Source organism: Pelecanus crispus, chromosome 2 (assembly GCF_030463565.1).
Source record: "Pelecanus crispus isolate bPelCri1 chromosome 2, bPelCri1.pri, whole genome shotgun sequence".
Classification (NCBI taxonomy): Eukaryota; Metazoa; Chordata; class Aves; order Pelecaniformes; family Pelecanidae; genus Pelecanus; species Pelecanus crispus.
In genome coordinates, this window is record NC_134644.1 from 19,399,346 (window position 1) to 19,420,527 (window position 21,182).

A 21,182-nucleotide genomic window follows, 5' to 3' on the forward strand; every position below is an offset into this window, starting at 1 on the left:
TCTGGCCAAGCCTGCACAGCTGGAGAGAAATTTAGAAGGGAACCGTGAAGCCTGAACACAGTTCACAACCCCTTCTGGGTATAACCTTTTTTTTCCTGCTTCCTCCTGCACACGTGTTCTCCACCATAAGCTGCAAGGAGGTTTAAATGGCCATAAACCCAAAACAGCCCCCACAATACAGACAGAAATATGACTTCAGTATGGTTGTTCAAAGAGCAAAAATCTCTGCATTTGTCCCATGAGGACCACTCTGATTTCTCCTATGCCCACCTCCCCTCATCTCTTGCACTGCCAGATCCCGTCGGTGCCTGTGACAAACCCCGGTGTGCTGAAGCTTTTGCTCATGGACAGAAACTCACAGCAAAGCCTTGTTCCCCACCACATACCACAGCTGCTCTGCTGTACGCACACACAGCGTTTCCACGCTACTGTCTTCATGTATGTTATCACCCTCTCATTAAATAACAGCAGGAGTGGTTTCAGCTAGAAACATTTTGACTCACAGTGATTTTCTGTTCCCCCAGAGTGACCCGAACAAAAGACATTCCTGGCAGAAAGTGCTGAAGCCCAATGATGAGCTCTCATCGTTAGATGTCATCCTTACCATTCACATCGACATTTATACGGACACAAGTGAGAGCAAAAAAATGGCAGTGGTTTGTAGAACCTGCTCTCCCTGGGTTTCAGCCACAGATAACTGCACAGCTCATCCCTCTATGTATCAGAAAGCCAGCCCTTTCCCATTGTTTTATTCCCAGTGAAGGAATAACAGAAATGAAGACAGTTGGCCACAAATTCCCATTCAGCTACTTTCTTCATCATAAATTCATACAAGCAGATGTAACAGATAGGAAAAACCAGAAACACATACATGTTCTGATGTGAAGGCAACCAGTCTGGGAATAGCTGCCATTCCTTTTTCTTTAACTTCTGGGAACATCTTGAAACGTGCAATCAACATAGCATACATGTTAGATATGGCACCACCTGGAGTCCACAGTAATATACTGTTACTTTTTCTATGCATTGTAATATTATTGCAGAACAAACGACAAGTCTTGCTACAGTTTTTCTAACTCTAATGTTAATGTTTCTGCATAATGGCAGATTCTTCTTCCCGATGCTCCTCACAGCTGGGTTGTGTAATAACAGGATCTACTACACCCACATACAATTTATGCAAAAAGTACTGCTGCAAAAAATTATGGGGATTTCCTTTCATCCTCATTTTTGTTACCATTTCTCCTTTAGTCCCCAATCTTATCTTTCCATATGCATCAACACATAATCCCCACTCTGCTCCACCTCCCAAGTGGATGCCACTACAAGGAAACTTCCCAAGTGGCTTCCAAGTGCAACCTAAACTGTGCTCTCCCCTCCCAAATTAGGGTGGCATTTCATGCCCCGGCTCTGAGGAAACCCACACAGCGAGTCCCAACAGACACTTATCTTCTGGATAACTGGAGTGGGGGAAGGCAAGAGAAAGGAAAAAGGGTCATTCTAACAAATATTTTTATTTTTATTTGTCCTCTGATGGGAGCAAGGGGAAAAGGTTACATGTCCCTAACGCTAGCCTTAAAATCACCAGAATACATTGACTTAAAATACCCATTTCAAGATGGGTATCTTACCCACTTCAAGATGGGTATCAAATGACAGCTCTACAGTATTCTGTTCCCATATTTTAATTGTCAATGCATAAATTAAAAACGAGCACTTAGTTTTTCCTTTTTGACATTTTTACAAACTGAGCCTCCCTGTCTACAGTGGAACAATGTTTGGTTATATATTAATGCTGCATGAGCACTATGGGAATATAATGCAGAACCTGAGGCAGAGTCTGAGTACTTTTACATATGTACGCACATAAACACACGCACACACAGACATGTATACAAAATCCATCAGTTTTATCCTGTATATATGCTATATATATATATATACAGATTGATTATATATTGATGTTTATGCACATATATTTATATAAAGCAAAGGTGTCTATTGATCATGGGTTTAGGCTTTTAAATGAGCAGGTCAGAGTGCAGCTGAGGTAGAGTTCAACTAACCCAACTTTCATCCATCTAAAAATGGAGTGAAGAGCACAAGACAGGCAATTCCAGAAGATGGTTCAGTTCATCCTAAGGTAGCTGCTTGTGGTAGGTGGAATGATTTGCCCTGCAAACGCATCCACCCCTCTCCCTCGAATATATGGGAGCTGCTGTAACTAGCCCAGGGCAGACACCCAATGCTTGGACAGCCAAAGCGAGATAAGATAAAATCCACCCTCTAAGCAGATCAAGGTAGCTCTGCTGAAGGCAGTGACGTCACACCATGTTACGCCAGAGTGGTATACATGATGGCAAATTTAACATTGTTTCGACTTTTGTAAGATTTGTATTTATCCCACTGAAGATATATATACTGTTCCGCAGCCCACAGAAACTATGCCCTTCATTTCTAATCAGCGTCCTAGCTCTGCTCTTGCAGTAAGGCTGCCTCTGCTCTGGGCTTTCCCTGACCTCACTGGTCCTCCTGTGAATCCACGGGAAAATGCCACAGAGGGATGGCATTGCTGGCACAGGGGTCAGTACAGATTGGGCTTTTTCTACCCCCTTCAACTATCTTGAGCGGTATGAACAAATTTCTACACCTCTTTTCACAAACAGCAAAAGAAGAAATGGGGAGATTAAGAGGAAATGCTCGGGTACCTGTCCCTAAAAAATGCAGATGTCATGTCACAGCTGCTGTTGATGATTTAGGTGACTGAACTAAGGTGTCCAAGTTGAAGAAATTTGGCCTATCTTGTCCAAAGCCATTGGCTCAGTGTCAAAAGAATCAAGACTGAAACATTAAGTTTCTTCAATACCAGGCTTTCCTACTAGTATTTATTACCTAGCCATTTAACCTTAAGCTTATTAATAAGCCTGCATTCTGCCTTTAATTTTGCAGCTGTGTTTACACCCACAGTTAATTGCAGGCAACAAACCACACCTGCAGAATTTGGAGAACCTAATCAGGCCTTTATGCTTTGCATGTATTGATACCGTATATTTCACTCCAGAGAACGCAAAGAGTGAGAACCTTTTCTTCACAAAAGTAAGGTCTTCAGCTGAAGCCGTGATGGTTTGAAATGAGAAGAGAATATAGAGATGATTTATTGTCTAAAAAAGCAGAACCTGCACACTGGGTATTCCTGCCTTAAGAGAGTGAATTAGAGAGATGCACTTTGCACAAACCAGAAATTGCAGAGGAAGAAAGGATGAGAGGGGGCAGCACTGCAAACGGCCAGCACGGGCACGCGCCTGCCAGAAAGCCTGTCCCCATGCAGGTTTCAGCTGGATGGAGTCAGCTCCACCAGCTGACACACCAGCAACACCCTGACCCCTCAGGTCAAGCAGGGACCTCTCGCTGACCCGGGAGGGACAGCAGTTCCTCCTGAGGCACTCACCTTTCCTGACTCACACTATCTCAAGCACAGTTTGCCAGACTTGGGCAAATCTGGTGCATGCACTGAGCCTTTCACACCCGCCTGCCACCTGTGCCCAGCCTCTGCCCGCCACGCCTGCTGAGCAGCATTGCTATTGCTCTTCCCTCCCCTCTTAGGTCCCTGACCAGCCTGGTGGGGCTGTTGCGGCTCAAGCCTGCAAGGTGAGGAACTGAAGACAGCTGTACTGAGTCAGGCCAGGGACTGGACAGTAACCAACCACTGTCCAGTTTCCAAAAACTTTGGCTTAGGTCCTGGTGATACACGTTTAGATGCTGCTCTGTGTGATGGAGGCCACGGTTTTGGTCAGGACCTCTAAGCACCAGAGTAAAAGCTGTCAGAGCTTTTGCTCTCAGTGCTTTTTAAATAAGGACTCAACAAGAAGTAACGTTAAGTTCTTCTCATCCTTTTCTCCACCTCTGGAGAAAGGCCCAGGACAAAACTCCTGCACCACTTCCTACATGCGCATTCAGATGGGAGAAGTTGAAGATGAACCTTGTCTGATCTTCTGCACAGCATGAACTTTACCATTCATGCCCTCAAAGAGCTGAACACCCTAGGCTGTTACCACCGAGGCCTTTCCTTTGCTCAATAGTCCAAACACTCTTTCCCACTCCATTAGGTCAACATACTTTCTTTCCAGAAGGGCTCCTTCCCCACCAGCTATCAGTCTGTTCTCTTTTGACAAGGCAAGATGCTATGTCCAATGTAAATTCTTCCAATTTTTTGCAATTTGGTGAGATAGATAGGCCAAAATTTTTAGCAATGAAATTCCAGAGTAAGATAGGAGGTGACAAACGGTATATATCAAAAGACTAAGTGGGATGATAAAAAAAAAAAGGAAGTCTTAACAATGTAGTGTTTGTCAGAGTCAATGATTTGTCTACAGTTAATCACACTCATTTTTTGCCTTATTGATTTGCCCTGAAGGAATCAGGTTTCTGAGCCTTTAAGCACTCATTAACTAGCCACCCAAGTACCCCCATGGAGCTCAACAGGCCAGCTCATACACGGAAAGCTAACTGCATGCTGCAATGTTGGCAGCATCTTACCGACTCTACTAAAATTACTTAAATGGATGCTATGTCTTTCCCTCTTTGTGCCAATTTCCCCAGCGGTGATGGAGAGCATTGTTGTGTTTTCTTCCCTCCATTATTAACACAATAGTCTTTCTGTTTCATGTAATCCATAAAAAGTGGGGGCAAAGCGAAACTGCAAGGCAAATGTCTCTTCTGATTATGTTTCCCATGTGCCATTACAGCTGCTCATAATGCCATGCAATTTGCTCAAACAGACCCTCATAATCATATCCCTAAAATTCATAAACATGCAATACTTTATCTCAAAGAGGCCACTAGTGGTTATTAGCAAGTGTCCTCTCAAACATGCATATTTAATTATGTTTACTCTTTAACTACAGGGGATGTCACATAGCATAGTCTGAAAAATAAAGAAAGCTTGAAATATCATGTACCAGGTGAAAATATCCCATCGCCACAGCCCCCTGGCCAGCCAACCATCTCTCTCATTTTCCTTAGTGTGACATATTCCAAAAGTACAAACACTGGAGCAATTTCATAGGTGAACCTGAAATGTAGTAATGTCCATATTTAATGCTTTCATCTACAACACTAACACATCTTTTTCCAATATTACATTACATTATAGCCACAATATACTGTATCTTGCACTGGGTAGAGTTCTGTTTTACAATTCTTTTAATAATCTTCCTTCAGATTTGATGTCAAATGTTTAGAAACAGAGATGCTGAGAGCACTTGAGACTCCAATCCACCCATTTCAGTGAAACAAATCTTGCCCATCTTTTCCAGGCTCAAGGCTTTGCCCTGTGTTCAAGAGCTGCTGGGCAGAGCCAGACCTTCGCCTTGCAAAAACCTGTGTGCATGTCTAGAAGCATACATGTCAGCAGTCCTATTCATGATGACAAGAGAGTGTATGAAGCTAAGCAAGTGCACAAAAATACTTCCTAGTCCCAAAGTAGAAAAAAACCCCACACTTTCAATTCTGCACCTCTTTCTTACAGAAAGCAATGGCTCTAACTGTATGTTAGAGTATGGATTGTACAGAACCCCTCTACATGAATGCAACTGTTCACTTAGCACACCTTTCATTTTACATATTTATGCATGCAAAATGCTAAAATCTTTTTTTCTGTGTATTTTTTAGGGGGGTATCAAAACTGACATCATATTGGTACGATGCAATTTTACAGAAGACAGCCTACAGGACAATGCTGAAAGTCTTCATGTAAATAGCTGTAGCAACCATTTAAAAAGCAGACAATTTTTCTTCCAGCAACCTTAACATAAAAGTATTCTTTCTTTCATTCAGCTACAGCAGCTAATATTTTAGAGTATAACTGTAAAATTGTATTAAATATTATTATGGGAAAAGATCTGCTACTTACATATTAGTGTTTGCTGCTGATGTCAGCCAGTCTGCTGCCAACCCAACCATGTCCAATCCCGTTGAAAGTTGATTAAAATATCTAGGGTGCCCTGCATAAGATGGAAAATGTTATCAAAAGGCTGATGACTCTGAATGAAACTATTCAGTGCTGAACGGTATATTTACCTCCGGATTTCCATAGAGAAGGAAGTGCTTTCAAGGTACGAAACAAAGCTAACAGCAATAAATACATTTCTTGGAAAAGGCAGGATTTCTCTTCTTTCTCATCCCAAACTCAGTAAAATCAGAGTAATTACACTGAACGCAGAATAATGAATTCCAACATTCCCTATTATCCTCTCAATATGCCTTGAAAATTAGCACATCGCTGCCTCACAAAAATAGCTGTTTGCTCCCGTTAGTGTGTCACATGTTGTCACTGGATGTGTTTGTGCCTGGCTAGGTTTGAAAGACATGCACGAGACGCCATCTGAAGAGCTTGCCAGTACATATAACATCAATGATGAATGGCTAATGATTATAATAGACAGGACGAAATGAGAAAATGGAACATTTTGGTGACTGCTTTGCACATGACTCAAAGGCTGATGATTGTACAAAGGTGCAGGGAAGGTGGCGGTCCTTGTCATTTCTTCCCTGTCAGAGTGCAATTACAAATAGCCTGGCTGCTCGCAATTGTGCTTTTAAACAAACCAAATGAAAACCGGCATTGCTGCCCCACCAGAATGATGCACAAGAATATACTCAATGGGCCGATAGTCCATTTACCTGGTTAATCTAATTGGCTCCTGATTTTTTTCTAAAATCCTGTTAGATATTTTTCTTAAAAATGTGCCTAGAGCCATTAAACCCAGGAACCATTAAAACTCAGTTTTTACCAGTTGCTCCCCGAAAGCCCCTGTTAAGTGGCATAATTACTGGTACAAATTACGGGTGGTTCACAATTACTTAAACCCCATCCGACTCAAAGGACAGCAGCCTCTGCTTTGAAAACACCTGTCCTGACCCACAGAGGACGTGCTGTTATTGCCATCACAGAAAACAAAAGATAGAGCAAGATGATTGAGGAAATGCAGACCCAGCACCAAGAGGAAACTTATCTTCAGTCTCCGGTGGCTTCTTATCAGGCACAGACACATGGCTGGCAGAACAGCCCGGGGAATTGCTCCCCGGCTCCCACCTTGCACACACAAAGGCAGAGTAATTGGGCTGTGCTGGCAGACTGGAGCAGGGGATAAGAGGCTGGGGGAGGGGGGGGGCACACATGCAAAATCCAGCTCCCTGCATCCTTAACCTGAGACGAGCCCCATGCCTCTGCCATCCAGCCTGACTGCATTTTGCACCGAGCCCTCCCCACTAGAGACAGGAACTGCCACCTTCCCCTGGTCCACGCTACCCAGGACAGGCAGCCAAAGCCCCTCGGGCACCGAGGGACGCTGCCAAGGTCCAGCAGGAGGAACAGGATCCAGCCCCCCACCCTGCACACTCCCCAGTGGGGTAGGTGGGCCTGGGGCACACGTGCACCCCGCCACCACTGCCAAAGCCACAGCGATCCCGTGCCGGGGGTCTGCCTGCAGAGGACTGCATCTCCCCTGACGATGGGATTTTGAGAGATTTCGGTATTTATAGCTCAGGTTCAGTCCCACAGCCAGGCTCCAAGAGGGTTCCCAAATTCTGCCGGAAAGCAACAGCAAATTAGGAGCTGAAAGCCTTTGGTGAATATGGGCCACAGGAAGGCTCAAAGAGGCCAGAAATAAATGCACACTGCTTTGGAAATAAATCCATACGGAAAAGCTGGGGAATAGCAGAATTCCTATTTGCAGCTGCAGTGTCTCAGTGGCTCTCCGTCAGCCCCGTACCCAGCCCCAGGCAACAGCCCTGTTGTCACTGCTTGTTTCTTCAAGGAACCTCACAGCACACCTCCTGCTTTGGGAAGCGCCACGGAACAGGGCTGGCTGCACACGGGGGTCAGGGCAGCCGTACCCCGGAGCGAGCGAGGTGGCGGGGAGCAGCGCTCTGCTCCTACAGAGATGTCAGTACAGGGAGAGCAGGAGCCGCTGCTGCCGGCACGGCTGCTGGCAGAGCCCCCCGCGCCTACACCTGCAACACGGCCCCCTCCACTCGGTGCCCTTCCCTTCTGCTACGTGGCTTTAACATGCAACGGCAGAGAGCATAATGCTCCAATCTGACCTCAACATGAGCTGCAAGGGCTTGTCCGTCCATGTGACACCCTAATATGTGAAAGAGCTCTCTTCCCTCGGCTAGACGGCCACAGAAAATTGTGGCTTTGCTTAAAATACAGGCTCCACCAGGCAGGTAAGAAGCATTTGCAAGAGATGTTAAAAAATCACTACGCGGGTACTGTCTGCCTGAAACGCACATCCTTTGTCGTGGTTGTCACCGAACAAAGAGGTGACTGGAAAAGAGACTGACAGGGTGCAGGGAGCGAGGGAGATGTGAAAATAGGAGATTACTGCTTACTGGTTAGTTTAGCAATATACAACACATTTATGCCTATCCCAGAGTAAATTGGGAGATGATGGGCACGAGCCAGGGCTGAGGCACTAGGACAGCCAGGGACGGGCTTTCTCTGCCAAGGACATGCCTTCACCCCACGCACCCTCCTCTCAAACACGCTCCCGCTTGGTTTTAGGCACGGACATCCCCTAGTATTAACAGGCAGCCTCCGCAGCCTCGACAGGGAAGCGACGACAAGAGCCTGGCAAAGCTGGACAGCACGAATGAAGGCATGGCCAGCGGCACCGGTTTTGGCCTTGCTCACAGCCCCACCGCGCGCACGGCCTGCTACCGGCACCAGGGCCTGCCAGGAGCAAGGCTGGACCCGCGCCAGCTCCTCACACCCTTCCTGGGGTTTCCAAGCCATTTTCAAATGCTCGCATTTCTATTTCCCCTGCGAGCACTGCATAGGAACCAAATTGACATCCATCTTTCCCTGCATTTGCAGATGCTCCCTTTTATATTCTCTCAGATGCAGTTCTCCCCGGAATGGATGCCGGGAGCCAGCAAGAGGGCAGAAAGCCGCGCGTGGCTCCCCTCGGCAGCCCAGCAAGTGGCAGCACGCAGGCAACACCTGGGAGCATCCCACACCCACTCTTCATCCGAAAAATCAGCCATCTGGCTCCTCTAATCCCAACTGGGGATCAGTGGTGGGACTTGGGGATCCAGCTGTGAGGCTAATTTAAGCACTACAATTTATTTTCCAATCTGCCTCCCAGGCCTGTGCAGCCAAACCCAGCCCAGGCCCCCCCCAGCCCAGGGGGCCCGTGTCCGAAGGGCTCCTGCGGCGGGAACGGATGCAGACCCCCGCCACCAGAAACCTCACCACGCTGTCCTTCCTCCGGGGGTAATTCAAGCGTTTTACTCTGAAGCACATGCGGAAGGGTTCTGGGTGTAAATCCCGCTCGTTTCGTGAACCCCCCCAGGCTGGGGCGGCCGCCCCAGCACGCTGAGGGGCAGCGGCAGCCAAGGGAGGCGGCTCCGCACCCCCCGGCCCCGCGGGCGAACCCCGCCGCACCGCTGCATCTCACACAACCCCCCCAGCACCGGTCCTCGGACCTTGAGAACATTATTTTCATTAAAACAAATTAAAAAAATGCCAGGAAGGGAAAAGCCTCACATATTTACAGGGAAGAAGAGAAATGGTAACATTGTTTTAAAGGGTCTTTTTTGATGCACAAAATGAAATAGGTCCATTATGTAAACAGGCTATGACAAAAAAAAGATTAACGAAAATCGCTTAAGAAAACCCTATTCTTTGATTTCTCAGATTCACAGATCCTGTGTTTCACAGCGTTCTGTGAAAATATGTTTCCTATGCCCTAACCAGACACATCACATGGATCACTGGACTGATCGACTTTGTTCCTGTGGACATCATTTATCTAACTATTTATTCCAATATTTTACAGACGTTTTGACAGCACCCGACTCATGCATCAAAAACATTCAGCTGGACATTTCCACCTCTAAACGAGGAGTATTACACAGATCCCCCACAATCTTTACTGGGATCAGCCTGTCCTGTTCCCAAATGGTGACAAAACCTGTTTTTTGTTTTCCCCTCAACCCCTGTTCACCAAACAGCCTTTTGTCTCAGTAATTGCTACACATTTATTTTTAAGCAATTTCTCAGTAATTCAAATTCGCACTAAGAGCTCCCTGCACTCCACATCGTTTCTCAATCACAGCCGTAATTGTAGCTACGCTTTTTGTCCGCTCCACCGCAGTTTATTTAAGGTGGCCCCGGGTGCAGAGCCGGGGGCCTCCCCACGCCTGGGTGAGCCCCACGCTGCCGCCCCGCCACGAAGCCCACACCGGGGGTGGGGGGAGGCAGGCGGGAGTCAACCCATCCCTGCCCTCCCCAGTGAAAAACAACAACAACAAAAGGCTGCTAAAACAATTTGGGCTTTTTTTTTAAGTGCTTGAGCCTAAAGTTGAAAAAAAAAAAAACCCCAATACTCCTCTGGGCAGTTCTACCAAATTCTCCTATTTTTATGCCCTGCAGGTAAGGTGAGAGACGCGGCAAATGGCTGCTCAGATCTCCCATTTACAGGATGTTTATCGCAGTTTTGGGTGTTAAACGGGCTGGTCCCTGCAGCCCCGCTGCAGGGAACCCCCCCCCCCCCCCTCCCCGCCCCCGCTGCCTCCGAGGTCGGCGCCCGACGCTCCCCGGTCTGCGGGGAGCAAGGGGCACCCCCCGGCCCACCCCATGTCAAATGGATGAAAAGGAAAGGAGGGGAGCGCAAAGGAGGCGAAAAGGCTGCTCAGCGGCACACTCGGCAACTCCGACGCACAGAAGCATTCATTTGACATCGGAAAGGGTCTGCGACGCTGCACTGGCAGCTCCAGAGACGGGGCTGCTGGAGTATTTTATCATCTAGGAAAACGATTTCTGTCTCTGCTAGAAATTGCTTGGAACTGACAAAATTCAGTTGCTGCTTCAATCTTTAACGTTTCAAGATAAAATGAAATGACACCTTTAATCAATGGATGGAAACCATATAGGGTGGAAAATGAGCACGGCTATTACCTGTTTTAATTGCATACTTCAGAGTTGTTCTGCAGTTCAATAAAATTTCTTCCAAAGTCTGTGGCTGGTCTGCCAGTTCCCAGTTATATTCCTGGAGCAGCTCGTTCGGGTAATGGAAATCAATAACTTTTGTTGATCTATCAAAACTTTTCACCACATACTGAAGTAAAATGTCCACAACGTCTTGTAGGAAAGACATAGTTGTTATTTCTCCGTTGCATGCCGGCAGAAGATCTGGAAACGGAGAAATGAAAAGTTAACTTTGTTTCACGACCATATACACGGATTTTGGACAAAAGCTTCTCCCGTTTATGTTTAGGAAATCTTTTCCCTGTGTTCAATACAAATAGACTTTGTTTTCATTTAATAAGCAAATTGGTAAGACTGTATTTTAAGGAAAGTTCTGAGAAATAATAGTTAGGTTTTAATATCCTATCTAAAGCAGCAAATTTTGCCCTAGTTAGGTTTTAATATCCTACCTAAAGCAGCAAATTTTGCCCACAGTGTGTTTCAGAACAATTTTTAAGACAATGAGAGCGAGCAAGGAAATCTGGGAAAACGAATCTCAGGAAAAATAAAGCTCGGGGAACAAACGCTACAAGAAGCACTCCAAAAACTGTCATTTGCCTCGCAATAAAACACCTTCCTCGCGACTCTCCAAGGCAAGTAACTTGTTGATAATTTAATGCCTTTTCCCCGGGCGATGCTGCGCGGTCTCTCAGTGGCACACACTGACATCTTTTGTTTGAACTGAAGTGCGAGGGCTCAGGCAGAGCCGGGCTGCAGCGGAACCCCCCCATTTGGGGTGCCCCGGGAGCAGGCAGGCAGGCAGCAGCCCGAGCGCACGGCGGCCGCAGCGGCGGGGCCGGGAGGGCAGCGCTCGCCCGCTCCGCCGTGCGAACGGGAGGGAGCCCCCCCGCCCGCCCAGCGCCTTTCTGCGGCGAGCTGGCACCCCTTCGCTGGCGGAGACGCCACCTCCAAGGTCAGAAAAGAAGTGCCAAAATACCTCGAATTAAAAGAGATCGGTAAGAGAGCGCGCCTTCTCCCTCCTCCCCGCAAACCTTAATTACATCGCAGGGGCTCCAACGAGAAGGTCGCTGCTGCCAGCGTTCCTTAGAAGGAGCAACCTGCAGGCTCCAGCACGCCGCGATTTTACTGCTTTTTTTGCTTTTTCCCGGGATCTTTTTTTTTTCGTTTGGGGTTTGGGAATTTTCCGGCGGGTCTGGGAAATGCCCAGCGCCCGCGGGCGCGGGGAGGCGCGGGGCCGGGGGCGCGGAGCTCCGCGGAGCCGCCGCGCACCGTCGGGCCCCCCCGGCCTCCGCGCACCGCGGGCGGAGGCAATTTCCCGGCCGAACCGCTGGGTTTTTTCGCTAGTTTTAGAGATGCGGCGTGGCCCGGGAGCGCCGTTACCTGTTGAGTGCAGAAAGGCGTAATTCACCTCCGCTTTTTGGCAGCCGCAGGGTTTTTTGTCGCAGGTACAGGCCGGCCGCGGCTCCGCTCCCCCCGGGGCTGCCCTGGCGCCGGTTTCCACGGGCTTCTCGGCATCTCCGTAGAGCAGGGCTTGACAGCGACACGGACACACGGCCTCAGCACCGCGGCATCGGCCCCGTCCCCCCGTCCCCCCGTCCCCCCGTCCCCCCGCCCCGGGGCCGGGCCCGGGCCCGCGGCCGCCCGCCAGCGCTCCGCGGGCGCGCAGCCTCTCCCGCGCCGCGGCCGCCGGGGCCTCCCTGCCCTTACCGCAGAGTTTGTTTCCGATCCCTCCCGTGAACTTCTGGGCAACCTGACACCAGGCTCTGGCTGCAAGAGAAAACGGAGCGGAGGGTCCGTGGGGACGGCCGCGGGCCGGGGGCGCCTCGTCCCACCCCCGCCACTGCTCCCCAGGACCCCCCTGCCCAGCCCCGCCGAGCCGGGCCGCGCCGGGCCGGAGCCGCCGCCGCTCCGTCCCGCCGAGCTGCCGCAAAGGGGTCTCCGGCGAGCGGGCAGCGCTGCCGCGGCGGCCCCGCCGCTCCGTCGGGCCGGTCCCGCCCGGCTGCTCGGCGCCCCCCTACCTGTGCCGGGGCTCTCGGCGGCCGCGGAGCCCTCCTCGGCCCCGAAGGGCCAGAAGCCGGAGCCGGGGCTTGCCATGGCGGAGGCGAAGCGGCGGGGCGGGCGAGGAGCGGCGAGCTGCAGCCCAGGCGGCCCGAGCGAGTGTGCGTGAGTGTGAGTGTGCGGGTGTGTAAGTGCGTGCGTCTGCGCCAGGCGGCGGCAGGCGAAGGGGCGGGGGCGCCCCGGGCACGCGTGGGTGGGAGCGTCTCCCGTGGGCGCCCCCGGGGCGCGCTCCGCCGAGCTGCCGCGGTCGCTGCCCCCCTCCCGGGAAGGGGTGGGCGGCACCGCGGGGGCCTGGGAGGTGCCCCCGCCGAGGCGGGCAGCGGCGGCTGCCGTGGAGGGTCCCCCGCACCCTGCGCCGAAGGGGCGGGGCGCTGGGGGCAGCCCCGAGCCCTAGGGGCAGCCTGCGTGGGGACACGACGGCCCGGGCGGCAGCCCGGGGAGCGGGGGGCCGAGCCCCCCGGCGCTGCCGAGCGCTGGGCGGAGGGGAAAGGTGCTTTTTCGGGCCTTTGCGCGGGTGGCCGCGGCGGTGCCCCGAGGGGAGGGGCTGGGACGCCGGTCCCTGGGGCTACGGGGAAGCGTCCCCAATCCCGTGAGCTGCAAAGCACCGAGAAATTCCACCCCACCCCCCCCCTCACCCCCTGCACCGGGGCACCCCCGCGGCTGCGAGCGGGGGACCCCCGGGCGGCGGCGCTAGGGCCGGGACAGCCCCGCCGTAGGCGGCGAGCAGCGGGGGAGTCCCGCGGCGGGGCAGGGACAGCCCCCCCGAGCCCCCGCCGCCCCCCCGGCCCGGCCCTGCCCGCAGCGACCGGCGGGGGCTCCGTCGGGCCGGGCCGCCGCGGAGGAGGCGCTGGCGCAGGGGCCGGGCCGGGGCGGGGAGGCTCCCGCGCCCCCCCTGCCCGCTCCCGGGTGGGCACAGGGCCCCGGGTGGGCGCCGGGCTCCCGGGTGGGCACAGGGCCCCGGGTGGGCGCCCGCGGAGGTGGCGGGGCGAGCCCTGCGCGGCGGCGCGGTTGTCCGGGGGGGCGGCCCCTGGCTCCTGCGCCTGCCTGACCCGGCATCGCTCCGGGCATCCCCGGGCCGCTCCTGGGGTGTCCCCGCAACCCCCCGGGGCCGGGGGGGGGGACGACCAGCGGAGCCGCCCTCCGCGCTCCAGCCCCGTGGGGGGCAGCGGGTCTCGGAGGCAAGGCTGGAAGAGGAGGACAACAAGCGCTCCCCTTCCCTCCCCGACGCTGTTTCTGAAGGCAGCCAAACCTCCTCCTTCCACCCAGCCGGTTCCCCGCGGGAGCACGGAGCCCGTTCTTGCCGTGGCTGCCTCTCCTCCCGCACAGGAGAGATGTCAAGCCCTAGCCCTAGGAGGGAGGCAGGCGAGACCGTGCCGGGCCAGTATTTGGCCCTGCCGAGAGCACGGGTCGCCCAGGCCCCCCACTGCACCTTGCAGCCTGGCCCTGGGGGCTCCCGGGCTGTGCTCGGCCCAGGGCATCTCTGTCCCCTTGCTACATGCACCCACATGGTCACTAGGACTGTCCCCCCCACTGATATCTCAGAGAATCGTCTTGATGCTTTTCAACACTGCCCTGGTGAAAAAGTAGAAGAAAACCAGCCCAGACATCTCTGAAATTACAGGTCCGTTCCGGTTCCCGTATCACATCGGCTTTAAGGAACCGCAGACAATAATTCCAGCTTTCCCGGCGAGAGGCTGCTGTGAGCTCTTCCCCGCCTTGCTCACTCGTGCCCCAGTCCACAGTGTTTCGTCAGTTCTGGGTGTAATTGAGACACAGCCAACCGTATCGCTGCTTTGTGCATTTTTATTTACTTTACCGTTTTAATAACACATGAGAGAGCAGCTTTAAAACAGATTTAAAAATTTAAACAATTTATCGCAAATTTTACACTGCAGCAAATTTTAATCCTGTGCACGGCCTTACAACTGGTTACAGACTGGGAAGCAATGGTTACCTGTCTCTGGGGAAAGGGCCAAGTGTGTGGGGGGAACAGACAAAAACCCAAACCCTGTGGCTCGCTGCTGCCGCCAATCATAGCACTTAAGAGAGCTAAGCAAGGGAGCAGGATCAGGCCGGTATACTGCCATCGTAAAATTTGCCTTCTCTTGCTTTGCAGCTGGGAACATGCAATTATGAATCCTGAAAGGAAGCACAGCAATTATCTGTGTGGTTTCTGTGAAATAAGGTCTTTTGAATAAAGAATCAGGGGAAATTTTGAACACGGTGGCTATTGCTTTTATTTCCACTTAATTTCTAGTGGAACTGATTAAGAATGATCATTACATTTAGGCAGCAATCAATCAGAGAGCATATTTCTATTCCTTTCTTGGCATCCCAGAGATTAAAATTCCTAAAAATCTAATGCAAAGGAGAACAAAGCAAACATGATTTAAAAGTTCATCACTTAGTCACAAAGCTCAGAGGCAGAGGAGGGGGCTGGATACACTTTCGATAAATAGACATCTCCAACATAAAGATTATACACGCAACATTGACCTTTAAAACTGGCTACTAGCTTTACAGTAAAGTCAATAATGAACTAAACTGCCATAGTATGCTATCCAATTAATCCTTTAGATTTGTTTCATTAGAGGGACACTTGCCATATGCAGTACATCCCAAAATTTAGGCATTGTAAACCTAAAATGAGCAGAAATTCCCCTATGGTGTTCTTGTAATTTTTTTTCCTGTAAAACAATTTATTAGAAACAATAACTAAGGTTTTCTGAAGGTGCATATGGGAATTTGAAAGCTTAACTAGGGACCTATGAACTAAATGATCTATTTTAATTGGATGAGTGATGAAATGCAAAAAAGACAGACATATGCATTGAGGAAAGCAAACTAGATTTAAGCTGCTTAATGTCTAATAATTTCAAGATGTAGCAGTGGTATCCGAAAGCAAGCTGATTTTTACACTGGGCTTTTTGAAAGTGTATGATATGTGACTGACAATGTCCCTTTGCAACGGTGTTGGGCTGTAAGCCACAGTAATTCATATTCACATGAACACACACGTTGTAAACTTGAAACATTGGAGATTTAAAAAAAAAAAAAAGGAAGCACATGGTATAAAATGATAAAAAAAATTATGCTAATAAAAGCCAAATGGCAGCAGGAACAGCAGCAGCAGCAGCAGCTAGAACTGCTGGATAAGGCGCCGACGCTGTGAGGTCTTCCGCAGCAGTCGTCTGTAGTCATAGGGATTATCTTCGGGTTTACTCTCTTCCAGGGGGCTTTCTGCAACCCTCGACCTAGGGATTAAGCGCAGAAGTGTTTCAGAAATTAAAGTAAAAACATTTACCTTGGCAAACGCTCCTAATCGACTGCTTAACCTTCACCCTTGGGGGAAAAAATAAAAGGAGAAAGAAAAAAAAATCAACTGACTTTGCTAGGCCTCTTCCTGCGCTGCATAAAGCAGGCACCTCGGAACAACCACATTGTATACTAAGAGCAGATGAGCACAGAAGAATAACATGTTCTTCTACAAAGGGGACATCAGAAAAGGACATAAAAACGTTGGGAACATGGGGGTGCTTTGCAGTGGCATTTACCTGATGGTTACTGAACCAGATTTTCAGTTGCCATAAATTTGTTTGCTCTGTTTTTAACCTGCCTGTGGAGCTCACTCTAAGTGTCCATCTCATTGTATTTTTCTTTCAGATGGCAAGCTACATTTTGGAAGCCACGTCTGACAGACCGGAATGGTGACCTGCCACCAGGTGTTACCATGGAGCAAGATTAAAAATAAAACTCAGTTATTTAAAAAATATATTACTCTGAAATAACTACAAAAATCTGTAGTGCTCTACATTAAAGGTGTATCCCACCACTGGTCCTACATCAGTGTTGAAGGTAAACTGCCACATAAAAAAATATTCAGTGTTTCACTTCTGCAGATTGAAATGACTGTATAGTCTTTAGATCCAGGTGACCCCAGTGCAGAAATGTTTATTAATTGCATTCATCTGCCCTCAAAGGTAACAGTGTAAATTTAAAAGTTACACAGATTTTTTCCACTATGGCTAATTAGGATGCAATCAGAGCAGCACACAGTAAAAGGTAAGAAATTCCTTTTAGTGAGCTCAGTGGCAAGATTCTCATTCATCTAAACCAGACCTCAGGGTGAAAGATTTGCTGTAATTAACGGCCACAGATATGCAACTTTTTCCAAGGGATCTAAATGGTATGGTAATTCCCCGATATAATGATTTTTAATTCCATGCCTTCACAGCACCTTCCTAAAACTTATTTAGATCCTACCCCAAAAATGCCAAAAATAAAATATGTAAGGGGCACAAAACATTCTACAAACATTTTCTTTACTACTATGGATACATTTTCAAATTCAGCAATCATCCCAGACTTAGTGTTTTCCTTAAGCCTTTGACCTAGATCTTTTCCAAGTTTTTCTTACGTATTCGAAGACACAAGATACGAATACAAAAAAATACATAATATGGGTTTGCACGTGTAGCGTGCGCGGGTGCGTTGGCAAGAGTGAGAATATGAATTTCCTCAGCCCAGCAGAGGTCACCCTCTATGAAGTCTATGTGGGAAGAGAGGAGGTGGAGCAAGCCCTCCCTGTCGGGTTTTTCTCCTGGCTGTCCAACTTGGTGGAGTCCAACCGCAGGCTAGAAACACATGCGCTGCTACAGGACAGCAGGAAAAGGAGGCAGTCAAGCTGGTGCCTTATTTGCAGAAAGCAGGCGGAAAGTTTGGCGCACATCCACCCTATTGAAAACCTAAGTGATCAGAAATACAATTTTTTAGGTTCTGCTTTAGTTTAATTTGATTTTAGATCAGAGATTTACAGCAGGATGTCTGTCCATCTCATCTGGCACTTGGGAAGCCAAAAACTGTCAGGTAGGCGGAACACCAATCATACTAGCATTTGTCTCTGCTGCATAAAGATGGGAAATTTTCAGCTGTACATTTTACAAGTTTATTTGGCAAGATTCCATGAACAAAAAAACAGATTTATGTCTAACTTGAAAACGCATCTTTCTTTTTATGAATCTTTTGAATATCTCAACAAGGATATATACAACATTTTTTTTTCCTATTATTATTTTGTATGAATTACCGCTCAGTAGCTCTTAAATTTGAAGTCCTGCGCTCAGCTGGGTGTCTCTTCTTTCTTGTGGTAGAACTGCTGTCCTTTGACGTGGAATCAGTAGATGAAATTTCTTGGTAGTAGATATCTAAATCTAGCACTTTGCTCAGACTGTCAATAAATAAGTACACTAAGTTAACAAGTTAACTAAGTTAACTAAGTTAACACTAAGAAACTGTTAACTAAGTTAACAGTTTCACTTTTCAATATTATATTCAACATTCAAAAATAAGGCAACCAAATATCATCATTAGTTGTGTTTATGTGTTGAGCATCTAAGGAAAAATATATATAAGCGCAAGAAGTCAGTCTCTGAAATGTGACTGCTGTATGATGCAGATACTGAGAATTTTGAAATGCTAAATACTTTTAGATGTTCATAAAGCAGACATATGTGACTGAAATCGTTTGGGTTTGCCATTATACTCAATGGAGAGGCATTTTTACGGTATAATTCATCTGACCTATTTCAGATATCTCTTTGAGGAAGAGACAAATAATTTTCCTAAAGATGACTATTTTTTTTCTCTGAGTACAAGATAGTCTACAGCAACTAGTTCAAATAGTGGTGTCAATACTGCAGACGTCTCTTATTTTGTTAGATGAATGCTATCCAGAGTATCATATGTACAGAAAAAAACAATCCCAACATCCAATTTAGAATGGCTAGGGAAAAAATAATATCCTAAAAGCAACCTGAAAAAAGTTCAGAATTCAGTTCTCACATTGGTAGAAACCAGAAATAACTCATTGATTTCAGTAGCTATGTTCTACTAATACAGAGCCAGCACATGAAAGAAGATGCAGTCATGGAACTGGCTAGCTAGATTTAAGATGAGTGAAACCTGACTGAGGCCAAATGACAGAAAACCCTAGATTTGGATTTTTTTTTTGGCTAAACAGAAGACAACAATAGGTGTGACATTTTTTCAGGATCCAAATGACATCAGAAGAAGAGCTGTAGCAGACCAGCCACACGGGACATGGACATTAAGTGAATCCTTTAAGCAGTGGCATAATCAAGTGCAATTTAAACTGTGGTTGAATGAAGCTAGATGCTGTGAGCACATACTGTGTGCATATAATGTCATGTAACTTTCTTTAAGATATATATTTTAGAGATGGAGTGTGTATTCTGTTTGTATCTTGCATGTATGACCAGGCTACCATAGCACGCGTGCTATAGTACCATAGCAATGTCACTGGGGAGCAGCAAAAAAGCTTAAGTATAGAAACACAAATAAAATAAAGCTATGATATATGTCAGGAGCTGTGAACCAGGCCTACAGCACACATAAGGATCTAAGATACAGAAGGGCAGAACATATCTATTGCTTGCTTTGTTTCTGCAGAGGTCCATCAAAATAGGTTAGTTACACTGTGAAGAAAAGACTTCTGGTTGAAATTTCAAGGGCTACTCTTCTTTAACTGTTATTAATAATTATTGTTTTAATTTTTTATGATCTATTTCCAAACAGTAATTTATTTTTAGGAGAGAATTTTAAGTGTCTTTGTATTTTTGCTAACAAAAAAGAACTGGTTGCTCATTTGCTTTGACTGGAATTTTAAGCACCTTCAATTATTTTCTGTGTCAGAACTATCTTTGATGCGGACCTTATCTTAACTTATTATTACGCTTGTGTTGCCATGGTAAAGGGCCATGCTGTAGTAAAACTGAACGACTGAATTCTATAATGGATTTTTGTCATTGAAAATTGCATATTTTAACTTTGTATACAATGCCCTCCCTGTGAATCACCAAATTACCATGCTTTTTTTAATGCTTTATTCTCCTGGTTGAAGTACAGCTAAGAACTATTTCTAAAGTACTAAAATGACAATAGTTAGATAATGAAAAAAATTACCTTTCTTTTCTTGGTTTCCGTTTTTCATCTTGTATTGATTTCTAAGAAAATACAAAGTAATTAAAAAATACTAAAAGGAAAGCTTATGCAAAGATACAATTAATCAGTATGTTAGGTAGGAGAGTGTTGTATATTTTTCGTTAAAAGAAAATATAAAAAATCTAATTTGCTGAGCAAGCGCCCCAGAAAAATCTCTTTTCAGAATCTTTGAGACTGAGAACGGGATTAGCACTGCTACTCCCAAATTTCAGTTGCCATACTGTGAAAAAAAGCTGAAGTAATTGCGATCAGAACAAAAAAGGAGATCTAAAACTTTCAAATACCTATAGTTGTTTTAATGAAGTTGACAACACTATCTCACTGAGGCAAATTTACTGTGATGCCAAGAGAATTTCCATGAACACAGGCATCACGGTGGGGGCAGGCATAATCCTCTCCTCATTAATGTCAATGCTGTCTTGTCACAGGTTTTAGTAGAATAAAATGGACATTTAGAAAGCAGTATATTAGGTGGCAAAAGCACCTTTAGGATACAAAATATCCAGAAATGCAAAGGAGATTTATAGGGAATGTGAATAATTTCTTATCTCCAATAGATTTCTGTCCCTACAGCCAAAACAATGCTATGCTGCAGCATCTAAAGCATTACACTTCAAAAGCAGTGTTTTTAAGTGTAGGTGGTCTTAATTTTGGTCTTAATTGTGTTTCTTGCAAACGAGTGAAAACTTATTAGAATTAGTGAATTGTACCACTGCAAAGTCACTGAGAACCAGAAATCCTGATGGACAGACGCTTCTTATGCAGGTAAATGCACAAGGCATGTAATTTCAAAATGATAGGCTGATCTAAAGAAATATACCCCAAAATAAACTTTTAGTGCCTTGTATGAACAATGGGCTATTGTCAGACTTCATTTATGCCTGTGCACCACTTTAGCTCATTTCATATGCAAGGAGATGAGTGAGAATGGAAGGTGTCTAATATCTGTAACATGATGTGAGAGAAATATCTGTTTTTGCAGAAGACAGAGGAAATTTTTCAAAAAATGCACTCATATTGTGTGCCTTCACTTGCAGGTGATCTGGGCTTGATAATCATCTGTGAATACCTGCAGGTCACAGAGATTTTTAATAAGGTAGAAAATTCGTGA

General features: G+C 47.5%; 2 protein-coding genes across 5 annotated transcripts in view; both read right to left on the reverse strand.

Moving 5' to 3' along the window:
• Nucleotides 1–13,087, reverse strand: part of GAD2 (glutamate decarboxylase 2) — a 42,083-nt gene extending 28,996 nt beyond the window's left edge. The window contains exons 1-7 of one of the 2 annotated variants that reach the window (XM_075728332.1): nt 13,012–13,087; nt 12,701–12,760; nt 12,374–12,523; nt 10,964–11,197; nt 5,912–6,002; nt 4,959–5,071; nt 872–987 (exon numbers count right to left, since the gene is read on the reverse strand). In XM_075728332.1, coding sequence (XP_075584447.1) covers nt 872–987; nt 4,959–5,071; nt 5,912–6,002; nt 10,964–11,197; nt 12,374–12,523; nt 12,701–12,760; nt 13,012–13,087 — 840 coding nt within the window. Of the gene's footprint in view, nt 1–871; nt 988–4,958; nt 5,072–5,911; nt 6,003–10,963; nt 11,198–11,605; nt 11,635–12,373; nt 12,524–12,700; nt 12,761–13,011 lie in introns of those variants that run through there. The other variant, XM_075728333.1, reaches the window with a different exon arrangement.
• A 3,103-nt stretch (nt 13,088–16,190) lies between these two features.
• MYO3A (myosin IIIA) overlaps nt 16,191–21,182 on the reverse strand; it is a 113,574-nt gene continuing 108,582 nt past the window's right edge. For 2 of the 3 annotated variants that reach the window (XM_075705211.1, XM_075705209.1), the window contains exons 33-35: nt 20,033–20,073; nt 18,138–18,278; nt 16,191–16,305 (exon numbers count right to left, since the gene is read on the reverse strand). In XM_075705211.1, the coding sequence (XP_075561326.1) occupies nt 16,191–16,305; nt 18,138–18,278; nt 20,033–20,073 (297 nt within the window). Of the gene's footprint in view, nt 16,325–16,524; nt 16,536–18,137; nt 18,279–20,032; nt 20,074–21,182 lie in introns of all 3 variants that reach the window. The other variant, XM_075705210.1, reaches the window with a different exon arrangement.